This window comes from Motacilla alba, chromosome 1 (assembly GCF_015832195.1).
Source record: "Motacilla alba alba isolate MOTALB_02 chromosome 1, Motacilla_alba_V1.0_pri, whole genome shotgun sequence".
Taxonomy (NCBI): Eukaryota; Metazoa; Chordata; class Aves; order Passeriformes; family Motacillidae; genus Motacilla; species Motacilla alba.
The window spans coordinates 21,458,300-21,471,593 of NC_052016.1; the positions used below are offsets into that span (position 1 = coordinate 21,458,300).

At 33.4% G+C, this 13,294-nt stretch overlaps 1 protein-coding gene across 2 annotated transcripts in view; it reads left to right on the forward strand.

Annotated features, from left to right (window-relative positions):
• NCAM2 (neural cell adhesion molecule 2) overlaps positions 1–13,294 on the forward strand; it is a 276,541-nt gene that overhangs the window by 180,275 nt on the left and 82,972 nt on the right. For both annotated transcript variants that reach the window (XM_038156028.1, XM_038156020.1), the window contains exon 9: positions 3,606–3,756. In XM_038156028.1, coding sequence (XP_038011956.1) covers positions 3,606–3,756 — 151 coding nt within the window. The remainder of the gene's footprint in view (positions 1–3,605; positions 3,757–13,294) is intronic.

Sequence of the window (13,294 nt, forward strand, 5' to 3'; positions counted from 1 at the left end):
ATGCTATAACATTTGGAAAAAAAAAAAAAAAGAATGTCCCAATTTAGTGGGCATCTATCATTATTTCAGGTAGGCTTCAGGGTTACTGACATTGTTAATTTATAGAGATTATATCTCTATTTTGGTTTTGGCCCATTGGCAGCACCAAAGCTTTCTTCCTGGGAGGGATTTCTCCTAAGGATTATTGGGCAGGTGTAGTGTTCCTGTACCTGTGTCTCTTTCTCTTCATGTTTTGGTGTGTTATGGTTCCAGACATAGTACTACTGTGTGTTCTCCATAATTACTGCAGGAGAGAAATTAATCCCAGGAAGGCGTTACCAATGGTTAGAAAGTTCTGTTTTGTCAGTTTATCCTGGTTTTAATAATGTCCTTTATAATAACAGAAAAATGTAAATAGTGTCTTCAGTTTTTGCTTCAGGTAACGCTGCATATTCAATTTTTGTCCTACTTTCTTCATTGCTCTTTTTCATATTTAACTGTGCTGTTATGTGCTTTTTTTGTGTCATCACATGTCCTTGAATCATTTACCCAGATCTCTCTTGTCTGATTTATACCGTAAAGAAATATAATACAGCCACACCAGTGTTTTTGAAATCCTTGTGAAACTTCACCATACTAACTAATGTTTTGATTTGCATGTGGTAATCTCCCTCATATTTTGGGAATCCTCTCACAAATAGAGACACCTGCATCAAAACATTTCCTTTCATTTATTTATTTGTTTAATTAGTTGTTGGTTTTTTTTTTTTTATAATGGAATTTTCTTGGTCTGTATTTACACTCTTTGTTTTCTTTCATGTGTTTCTATCTTCAGGAATGCCAGCCTATCAGTATATTTTTAATCAGGTATTGCAGTGTCTTTGAAAAAGAAATAAATGATGGATTTGTACACCAATCCATTGGCCGAATAGACTCAGGGAACAGGACTTTTTAAACTGTTTATTAAAAAGCCACAGTATACTATGCATTATAAGCAATGAAGCAGAACACATTTTAGAAATTTTGCTTGATTTAGTAAGCAATTTTAACACATGAACCTAAAAAAGTAGAAATTGTCTTTAGTAAATGCATTTTTATTATAATTCAAATGAAATTTTCTTGCCTACCATTGTTTTATTTGTTTTATGGACTTTGAACCTAATAAATCTCTCTTACAATGTTTCTTACCATATATTTGATTATAAGAATAAATGGTATATAAAAAATCTCCTATTATTCAGAGTATTTATTAGCTATCATTCAGAGTATTTATTAGTATTTATAGCTTGGGTTTTGTCCTACCTATAAATCTAAGATATAGTACATCATCTACATTTGAATAAGAGAATGTGAGAACATAGGAAAATTATACTGAGTACAGTCAAATTTTTTTCCATCAGTATTAGAAAATAATTAAATAAACTAAAAGGAGATTGAGAAACTAATGTGAAACCTATTTAATTTAAGGATCTTTGTGCTTATTTTTATTATTATTTTCTTGTATTATATCTATTAGTATTCCTATATTTGCTTAGGGATATATGGAATTACTTATAGTGAAATATGTATTAGTGAATTAAAGTATTTGGGATTAGTATTGAACTAATGAATCACTAATAAAGTATTTACTCTTGTATCTATGATTCATTGTCACATGTTGTTTCACCATTTAAAATTTAAGTTCTTAAGGAAATATTTGACATCAAGGTAAAATCAGAAATTAAATTTCTGAAGTGTTTGTACATTTTAGGTAGGAATAATGTAGTTTGGCCATGGTATTACATGCTTATTATTTAAATAAAGAAGAAAATATTCAGAACTGGTATTAGCTAGTCATAGAATGTACTTGCTTTACATATAGAAAAACAATAAATATAATGCTATATGAATAAGCATTGATATATATGTTTTACACATATATAAATCTGGCTTTTTGTCAGAAATTAGAAAACAATGGATTTTTTTAAAGAAATTGCATTTTAATTAGCCGAGGAATTCCTCCCAAAAGACATGATGTTCACTACTGTACCATATTTACTAGCAAAATCATAAGTTTTCTTTTCCTTTTTTGCTCATATTGTGGAAATAAAATTTTCACTATCAAAATTGATAGTTAAGTGATCTAAGTTGGTAATTTTTACCAATCCAAAGAGGTTTATGTTGGCTTCTGGGTTAGAATTCAAGAATTTTAATTTATGTACCTATGATGAGTCATTTTCACAGGAAACAAAATTCAGTCTACTTGGATTCTTACATAGGATCGGGACACTTTTCTTTCTATAGAAACCATGATAAACAGCATGCTTCATTTGACTGCTATACATCAAATATTTTAAGGTCTAAATTGTGACATATTTCCTTTATTAAGTCAAGGAACAATTGTAATGAGTTAAAAGCTCAGCCACTTAAACATCAGCTGCCACTTGGTGAGTGTTGAGTGTAATATGCAGTGAACTTGAGTGTGTATATTATAGAATTGAACATAAAAATCTGCTTCAAGTGTAATGTCATGCAATGAAATAGTTACTGGGTTTTCATCCCTTTTCCACTTTACAAAAATAATGAAGGTAGGTTAACATCAGTATTTTTACTCATGTTTGGCGTTTTTTTCCTTTAAAAAAAAAAAAAAAAAAAAAAAAAGTGAGAGATTACAAAGTACAACAAATTTCCCAAAGGTTGCCCAGAGAAGCTGTGGCTGTCCCATCCCTGGAAATGTTTAAGGTCTGGTTGGATGGGACTCTGGGCAAACTGATCTAGTGGAAGGTGTCCCTGCAGAGCCAGGGGGGTTGGAATGACATGAGCTTCAAGGTCCTTTCCAGCCCGAAGTATTGTATGATGCTTTAAGTAAAGAGCAGAAGAAAATAACTTCTTTTTTCTCAGGCATAAAATTTCATAAAGTTTGAAGCATCAAGAAGAGGACTTTTTCTTTATTTCGTTTAGTTTGACCTAATATTTGTATACCCATTAAATTAAAAAAAAATGTGGAGAGGGATGGGGAGGGGCAAGAGGAGTCATTATGGATTAGTACTTTTTATAAAATTTATGTTCTAGAAAATTGAAAGGCAGCATTCATTTTTTCCTGCCTTTTCCATGGAATGAAAAGGAACTGAAATCCAGAAATTCCAGTTGCATTTATGGTTCACTTTTTTTCAACAGTTGTGTGATTCTGGATTTTGCTCATTGTCTGAGGCATTACTTCCATTCAGTGTCTGCTGCAGTTGTAAGGACCAGACATAATGCTGTGTGTAATCTAAGATATAGTGTTGTATCTATGCATTTTTCTTAACAGCATCATAACACAGTGAGTGAGATCATAAAGAAGTTTTGAGTATGTAGTTCACTATTGCTGTTATAATTTGATATGTTTTGTGGTTTCCCTTGACAATGTTCCTTTAAGCATGTACTTATTTCTTTTATTATAGTGCCTAGAAAGAGAACATGTTTTTCGATAGCTTTTAAATTTATTTGGACAATTTAGAAGTTGCTTAGCTGTCAGTAATAACTTCACCATAGATGAAGAAATGCTTTTAGTCATTCTTATCAGTAGTGTTTAATATATAAATTCTACATTGATATACATATGTAAACATATAAAACCTTCTTTTTTCCTGAATCAATGTAAACAGAGCCCAGATGGCCGTATAGAAGTCAAAGGGCAGCATGGAAAGTCGTCACTGCATATTAAAGATGTGAAGTTGTCAGATTCAGGGAGATATGACTGTGAAGCGGCAAGTAGAATTGGTGGGCACCAAAAGAGCATGTACCTTGATATTGAATGTAAGTTCTAATATTTTGTTTTCTCTTTTAAATCTGTTTTAAAAGGAAAAAAAAAAGTACATTCTTAATGGAAAGCCTTTTTTTTTGGTGTAATTCATTATTAAACTTGCATAAATGAAGAAAGCATGTCCTGTAGCTCATTCCTCTGCGGAAGAATCCTGTCTTTTCTGAAGTTAACAAGACTCTTGTTGGTGTGTTGGTGACTTAAGTATGACAGGATTTCTTCTGAAATCACATTCCAGTGTTGTTATCCACTAACGTAAGGCTAAGCTTACTAACTTCAAATCTCCGGGCAAGCTGAGACTGCTGGGAATGAAAAGTATTCAGCGGGATAAAGTAAGGACCGATTTGAGCTGCAGCTAAGTCTTGAGCTTAACCTCCTAAGATTCAACAAAGATTCTTTTTTGTTTCTGAGTCCTCTGATTTATTAATCCCTAAAAGGTGTCTAGCCGCTATTATAGCCCCTCCTGGAGTTATCATGTTTGTTACAGTCTCTTTCAGAGATTGTCTTTTTTCCAAGCTCCTGCATTTTATCCAGGAGAAAAGGAGATTATTTTTGCTCAAAAGAGTCTCATGCTTGAGAAGCTAATCAGAGGATATAAATCTGAAATATAAAAAACTCCATTGGGTTATTGCTTCTTCAATTTTTTCTTCAAATTCATGAGCAAAGGTCTTCAAAAAAATGAAAACGAGCAAAAAATTCGTTCTTTTTTATTTCATTGTTGATTCATTTATCTAGAAATTTCTAGATACAATTATTTGGCATCTCCAGGAGAGTTTGCATATGCCTGTTTGAACTGAGTCTTCAAACAGAAAAATTCTTTCCAGTGGGAAGATAAAAGCTGGAATAGGATTCTGTGGCACAGAAATAAAAGTAATGATTGCAGACCACGGAGTGATTTCCTGAGGAGTTCTGAAAGTGCTTTCACTATACAGTTGTGTGCTCTTTTTTGGTAGGGAAGCATTGCATTGCGGCATAGAATATAAATCTGAGAGAAAAATGAGGAATGATCAAAAGAATTTTTAGGTGTTAGGAATGGAGAGATTTGCCAAGCCAGAAAACCTAAGAAATAAATTCTAATTTGCTATATTTGTTTTCTCTAATGCATGTAATGATAACTTTTTATATGTATATAAAGGGAAAAAAATAGATAAAAATGCAAATTAAGTGAAGTTTCTTTAAAATTCTGCCAACTCGCCACATAATGATATGAAATACATGGTTTGATTATGGTTGTGTTCCCACTATGCTTTAGCATTAAATATTAATATATTTTGTATTCAGAGGAGAGAGATATGTTGCGCCACATGTTATGAAACATGGACATTTGAAATTTAAGGTTTTATTAGCAATACAGAATTCACACCAGAGGGCATAATAAAACCTCTTGATACAATACATTATTATAACCAAAGACACCTTTCAGGGTGAAAGTTTTAGATGATGTGGAAAGAATTTAAAAGTAGCAGTCTTTTAATGGTATGGCAGAATTCGTTTTGAATATGTGTGGGAACAATCAAATGGAGTATATGAGAAAATGGAATAACTTAAAGTCTGAATTTATGCCTTGGTAGACACAGTTTTTGATACAGCATAAAATTGTCTACAGTTCCAAAATCCTCTGAGGAAACACAGTTTATAAAGAACATAGAAATATTATTCTACCATCAGAGAAATCACACATCGTAATGGTTACTTTTAACATATAACAGAAGATTTTTATCCGTATATTTCTAAATCTGGAGTTTTAAGTTTTAAATACTCAAGTGATAGTGAGCTTTAACCCAAATGTATTTTTTTTTCTAGCACAGGCATTGTTTGACTAACAGAAATACAATTTTCCTAAATTCCTTTAAGTCAAGTAGTTGTAGGATGCAAAGCAAGTGTTTCTGGGGTGATATAATATAGGTTTATCTCATATTCTGATTAATGAGTCAGAGAAATTTTGTGCTTTCCTTGGCAAATAACTTTGCACTGGTATATGAGCTTCAAATATAACTTATTTGTCTGGCCCAGGAAAGAAAGCACTTGTTTAATAGTAAAGAATTCTCCTGTTCTTAAAAATAATGTCCCAGGAGGACGTGCCTCCTTGCAGCCTCATCTCCCATCAGTCTGGCCTCTGCCATAAACCTCTGTGACAAACCAGCCCCTTCAAAGGATCTTTCAGCACCTCCTTGCCCCCATTTCCACCCTAGGCTGGGTCGTCCTAAGATCTGACAGTCCTTTCCCCAGTATCTTCCTGTATGAAGCACTGTCATGCTTATCTGTCATTCCAGTTATGGGACTTCATAAGTTTCAGGCTTGGGAATTTCAGCAAAAGATTTAGGTTCAAAAACTAAACAACTAATTTGTATTTTTGTAGCGAACTATTAAAAATTGGGGGATTCCATGAAGTCAGTATCAAATAGTTTTGATTCTCCTTGTAATATTGTCCAAGTGGCATTTCTTCAGTATACTAATTGCAGCTACAAACAGTGCTGTCAGGGCTTTCAAATTTATTTTTCCAAAATTTTCATTTTAAAAATTGCATTAAACCCTTCAAAATAGTTTAATTTTTCTCTTCCATTAGTTTTCTTTTGTTCCCTTACAAACAGTTTTTGAGAAGAATTTATTCAGGTATGGCTCAGTCTTGCAGTTAAGCCATGTTAACAGAAATTTGAATTATCTTTAATAATATTCTCATATAAACCCCAATAACTATTTTTAAATTAAAAAATAAATAGATAAGCAGAAATTAATTATTTATATTGTCCTCTAGTTTCTAGATGGAAGTAAACAATGCATCTATGCCTTTCTGTAAGTTAGTAACAAAACTATAACATTTTTTCTTTATGTTTTATTGTATTTGACAGTTTGTGTAGTCAGGAGAGGAAAATGCTTCCATCCCATCCTTAAATGCCACCTCAGTCAAACAGGCTGAATAAAGGCACTAGGTGCTCTGGTGTCACTGTCTCATCCTTTTACTTACTGACCCCTACCAGAGATTTAAACTGGCAGCAGGATTGCACAGAATTTCCTTGCTTTATCCTTGTTCTCTGTTGGGGTTGCTCCTGGTGATAAGAGCAGTTCTCTAGGACAGGAAGAGATTATCAGGTTTGATACCAACTGGGAACAGTTAACCATGACTCTTATCTGAAGGAAACGCTGTGAAGACAGGAATTGCAGGGAACCAGGGGGCATTTTTAAATATTTCTTCCTACCAAGTCATTGTGTTAAGTTGTGTTTAATTTTCCTTGTGTAAAGTATGAAAGGTAAATCAAAATTACATCAAAATAAAATACCATTTTCAAATATTATTTAATAATGGATTTCATTAACTGCAAAATTTGGTTTTAAGTATGAAGCTTAGTGTGTGTTGGATGAGAGTAATAATAAGTAATCAATTGAAAAGTGGAAAATATTATATGTATGGTGGAATATAGAATATGTATTGGGTATTAGAATGTGTCTATAGTTATTATCTACATATTTATCCTAGAGAAATTAACTTTTTTAAAAATTAAAACTATTAGAGAAATATATACAAAAGATAAAGCAGGCCATATGCTTAGATGAAGTTTTCAAGACAGCCTGAGGAATTTAAATATATAAACCCTAGTGAATTCTAACTTGATTTTGCTTATAATAGCAGGTGTCTCTCAAAGTTAGTTTTGCTATACAAATATTTACATTTTCATGTGGTATTTTTTTGTCTTTAAAAGCATAATACAGACCTGGCTAAAAGAAAAAATTGTGATGAGAAAACACATTAGGTCTCGAGTTTCACAAATTTTTCACTGCATAAATAGCACTGAAGAATAATCTTAATTTTTACATGTTCAGTGTGCTGGATCATCTTTTACCACAGTTTTATTATTAATTAGGGTGCCCCTACATCATTACTAAGTTGGAAAAGCTTCAAACAAGGAGCAATGAACAACAGTTATGATCTTTGAAAGACTCTCTATGTGCCCTTACAGTTTTCCCTTTGTTGTGTTCAAGCTGTCAGTAACCTGTCGGAAGCTTTCACAGCCCTCAGTTAATTTTGTCCTCCCAGGTGCACACATTATGTCAGATATTACTGTTTCTGACTGCTGTGTATCATCAGGTGCAAATTCCTTCGGACAGTACTCCTTTTACTGGAGAAAGGCATTGAGCTACATCCTTTGGAAAATTCTGTTTTCCCATACACTATCCAGGAAGCATCCTGAATAAGAGACCTTTTTAGCTGGAATTCCAGTTTCCACATCACTAGTTTAGTTAAAGCTCTCAATTTCAGTACTGATACTGCAGCTATTAGATATGCTGGATGGTCCAAAAATGCCTATTTCCTCACAGTGCTCGAAGAGTAATGTTTTGAGATATAATCATCTATGACAAATATATTACATTGAGTAATGTGGAACATTTTGTATGAGATCAGCCATGTAAGTAGTTGACAAAAATGATTTCTTAAAAAGCAATTTCATAAAAAATGCATTTAAATAATTTTTAGTGTATTCCAGGAATATGAATGTTTTCTTAATATTGCTTTTCATCCAAACATAATTTTTGTAGTAATATTCTGTATTAGTTAAGTACCAACTTTGAGTGGTAAAAACAAAAATAATCATGCAACATGTGCAGTGTAGTCTTTACCTGTAAAGAAAACTGTGCAGTATTTGTTATACTATTGTATTGTTTATCAGTGACAGTCTTTTCATTTGTGTTTAGTTGGTTTTTTTTTTCCCCTGCCACAATTTGAAACCAACCTCATTACTGTTGCAGTATTGAATTTGGTTTCGTTCACTGATTATTCTTCTGCTTTGTTGTGTGTTAGCTGTATTGCAGTGCAGTTGAGTGGGATGCTTTGGATTCATGCAATTTAATTTTATATCTTTGCAAAAAAATATACAACATTACTTAAAAGTGGATTCAACAGATTGAGCTACAAACTGTATTTACCTTCAAGGAAGAAATGTTTTCAATTGGTGAAAATGCTACTACTGTGTACAAGATGTCACAAATGTTATCACAGAATCATAGAACAGTTTGGTTTGAAGTGATTTTACAGTTCATCCAGTACCAACCCCTGTGCCATGGGCTGGGACAACTTTCACTTGGGCAGGTTTCTCAGAGCTCTTCCAAACTAGCCTCGAACACTTCCTTGAATGGATCATCCACAATTCTCTGGGAAACCTTGTTGTGGTGATAAATGTTACAAAAGGTTCCAGCAGCTGCCTACTGCTATCATAAATCATGATAAATTCAAACAGTTCATAATTTGCATTTGGTTTCTGTTAAAAGAAATCAGTGCAACAACATCCCATCACTACTCACAAAATCACAGAATGGCATTGCCTCTTTTCTGTCACCGGACACCACTGAAAAAAACTGACTTTGTCTTCTTTACACCTTCCCTTCATCCATTAGTCATGAGGACCCAGCTGTATCCTGTCATTGCAGACAGAAAACAACACTAATAAATACAAACATATGGCCTAGGAAAGAAACAAATTACAGGAAAAACAATCAAGAGAAACAAAATATTGAAATAGTATAGAAGAAAATATCCAGCTTTTCTAATAAAATACTATTGGCTTTAGTTACATTTCTTCCTGTCAAATTTATAGATTAAAATGAGTAAGCAAAGATGGAAAAGGTCAACCTTTAACATCATGAAATAAGTGTGATAATTTTGACATATTATGAATGTCAGTTGTAAGATTTACCATTTTTCTTCTTTGCACTTGTGCACTTGCACAGAAGGAAGTTTACTGTGCCACTGCTGTGACTTCAAGGGCATAAGAAAGCTGCATTCTGTGCAAAAGATGAGGTTTATCACATACAGTCACTTTCCAAAACCATTTCACCAAGCTTCCCAGAGTGAAGCAGAGTTGAATGCATCCATTACCTTTTTCTGATGTTACAACAGTGTGGTAAAATGGAGAAATTGTTCATCTAGATAATACATCTACCTATTCTTTAGCCCAAAAAGCTTTAAAAATACTTTGAAACAAAAATTCCATCCTAAAAACATTTTGCTTAAATATATGTTAATCACTTGTTAAACATGATATTCATATTAGAAATTTATCATAAATTTTTACCAAACAAAGTTCTCTACTACATGTTTTGGTTAATCTTGCAATTAATTTGCTATATTATAAAGTAGATTTTTAATAACATGTTAATTACTTTTTTCCTAATAGAAGAACACAATTTTGAATGAATAAAATATTTTAGGGGTTTAGATTTTTTTTCCTAATAATTTAGTTATTCATGGATATGTATGCCTCAGCATCTTTTCTTACTGACATAAATTTCCACATATGCAATTGTGAAAAGTAAAGGTAAAAAAAAAAAAGAAAAAACCGAGGAAGAATTTTCTGATGCCTCCTTGAGCATGGTTCTGCATTGTGAAATTTAAATATTTACATTGATAATGAATATTATAAATTTTAAATGGTTTCACAAGTATTTTCATACCATATAAAATGTAATTCATATTACACAATGATAACCTGTGAATGAAAAAAAGGCACCATGACCTTATACCTCCAAGACAGATCCATCAAATCAGAGTCATGGTATCTGAGTATAATGAAGAAAATAAATATGTGATATGATAAGTGTGTCGCTGAAATTTGATACTGAACAAAACAATTTTTTAGAGATTTTATTTGTGGTTTCCTGGACAGCACTGCATGTAAAAATTAAGTAAAGAGATGAAAAGGCTAAGAGTCCTTGCTCCATACAGCCACTATTATGATTTGGGAATGTATGAGAGAGACACAGACATTAGGGAATGGAGGGATGATATCAATAAGGAGGCATACTTTGGAGGTAAGGGTGACAAGTAGGAAAATATGGAAGGTACAGACTGGATTTTTTTCTAGAAATGTAACAGAGGAAGGGAAGGACAGGAAGAAATATGGGGTTAGGGTCTTGGCTTGAGAAAAACACTGCAGTTTTTCACTTCTGCCTATAAAACAATAATGTAATCTAATATTTGATGGACAAGGGAGGCCATACTAAATTATTCCAGTAATTCTGTCCTGGAATACATGTAACAACTGAAGATTTGGTAAAAATTGGCATCATTTCAGAGCAATGTGTTAACAATGGGCAGCACCTGCTAATTTTATTGCTAAAATGAAAATTGCTGCTAGTGTGATGGATCTGTAGGGGGAATCTTCCTCTCCTAGATCTGATGGCCAGTGTTGGTGATTCACAGGCATACAAAATGATTAATAGACATATGTAAACAGTTTATTTTATACACAACTAGTGGTTTATTTTGCTTATTTTACCTACCCATGTTTTCTTTGGGATTTCTCCTGCTAATTTAAACTAGTTTAGGTAATTTTAGAGAGGTATATCAATTCAAAGCAGACATTTCTGTGAAATTAAAATTCCCTGGGCTTTAGACTGGCTTTTGTCGTTTTGGAGTTTTTTTAAGTAAAAACAAATATAATTCTTTTATATCAAGTGAAATTCAAAGAAAAATAGGTACATTTAATTTTTACAACTCTGGCAGCACCAAGCACCTGAGCCATACATGCATTTATTGCCCAACATTATTTAATGTGCAATTATCAACATGCTTTGCATCTAACAAAAAGTATCTTATGGAAATGGACCAATTGGTATGGTGTTTGAATATTAAAAGTGATACCCAAGTTAAGGTTTCCAGTAGTACTTCTTGTCAGTAGGAGGGGGCTCTTACTCTTCATAAAGGTAGAATCAGTCAATAGTGCATCATTCTATTGAATATCAATGTCATATTGTAATGAATTCTGAGAGGAACCAGGAGAATGGGGCAGGGGAAAGGAAGGCTTACAATAGGTGTGGTGTTTTCTGTACTTGCTTTGAAAGAAACAGATACCTCTCAAAACTTTTGAAATCATGGGTTGGATTCTGGAAAAAAAAAAGACCCCTCTGGTTATAGATAATAATCATGACAATTTAAAATCAATATGTGATGAGTTTAATTAGCTTTTCTATTTGGAAACTTCTTATGTGGGTCTTGGATGTTTTTCCTTACAGCCACATGATTGTGATAGCAGCAGTAAGTAGCTGAAGTTTTCCAAATCTTGTCTTCCTTTTAAGAATGATTATAGATTAAAATATAGTCACCTAACCGCATTTTTTAAGTCTTTCTAATATTATTTTTTCTTACAAATGAATATGTGACAGTTATTGTTCTTGTCTGTGGAGGTTCTTCTACTTTGTATCCAAGGAAGAGCTATTAATTTTAAAATATTAACTATTGAAAAAGGTATGAAGGAGAAAGTACAAGAGAAAGATAGATGGCTGTTAACTAAATTGTGGCAGAGTTACAAAAAATTGAGGCACTTTTACAGGATCGATGGCAAGGACAGTAATATATTTGCCAGAGGATGTGGTTTATTAAAGTCCTAGATGATGGGAAACTTATGCCAACATTAATCATTTTAGAGCGAGGCTTCCAATAATATACTGTAGGAAATGTCCCAAAGTCTTAGACTTGACAATCTGTCACGTATTTTTATTACATGTTCCAGGGGAACAAATAGCCACATTTTGAAAACCTATGTTCTTAAATTAAGAAGTGCAAATCTGATTCTGCACACCAGTTTTCCGTTATAGTTGTCTGGACACATGTACTGAATCAGGTAATTTGCTGTATCTAATTTTGTGTATGACACCAAACGTACACCAGAGCTGGATCTTTGTCATCCTTAATTTAATTACTTTCTGGACAAGGCAGGTGATGTATTAGTCTGTTCTTGAATCACCGTTCCTGGACATTATAACTAACAAGGACATCTAAATGCTAGAGACAGCTTTCAGGTCAGAATTTTCTTTTCTTAAATAATCTTCTTACACAGGTCATCCAGAACTCATTCTAATTGGAGTGCCAACCTGTCGGTTTCTCTCTTGCTTGGCAAAAGGATCAGCTTGAGTTTAGCTGATGCTGGTACCATAACATTAACTACTCTAAAACGCCATTCTAAATTTATAATTTCTTACAGAATCCTACACCTGTAGACTAGCTTGGTTTAGTTTTATACCTTTGTGATACATTCTTTTTTCCTTCAAGGCATCTTTTTCATTTGAATTGCCTAATCTCTCCAAAATAATATTTGATCTTTCATAGTTCAACCTTAAAACCTTATGGACTTTATCACATCCTGTCTGCACCCAGAGCCTCGTGGCCAGCAGGTCAAGAGAAATGATTCTACCCCTCTACCCACCTTTTGTGAGACCCCCATCTGCAGTGCTGCATCCAGCTCTGGGATGCCAAATACAAGAAAGATGAGGACTTGCTGGAGCAGGTCCAGGTGAGGGCCATGAAGGTGATCAGAGTGCTGGAGCAGCTCAGCTCTAGAGACAGCCTGGGAGGGCTGATGTTGATAAGCCTGGAGAAGAGAAGGCTTCAAGGAGACTTTTGCAGCCTTTCCATGTGCAAAAGGGAGACTTTTTATCTGTAGTGACAGCATAAGGAAAATGGTTTTAAACTGAAAGAGAGTTAGCAGAAATTAGATTTTAGGGAGAACTCTTTTTAGTTATGAGGATCATGAGACCCTGGGACAG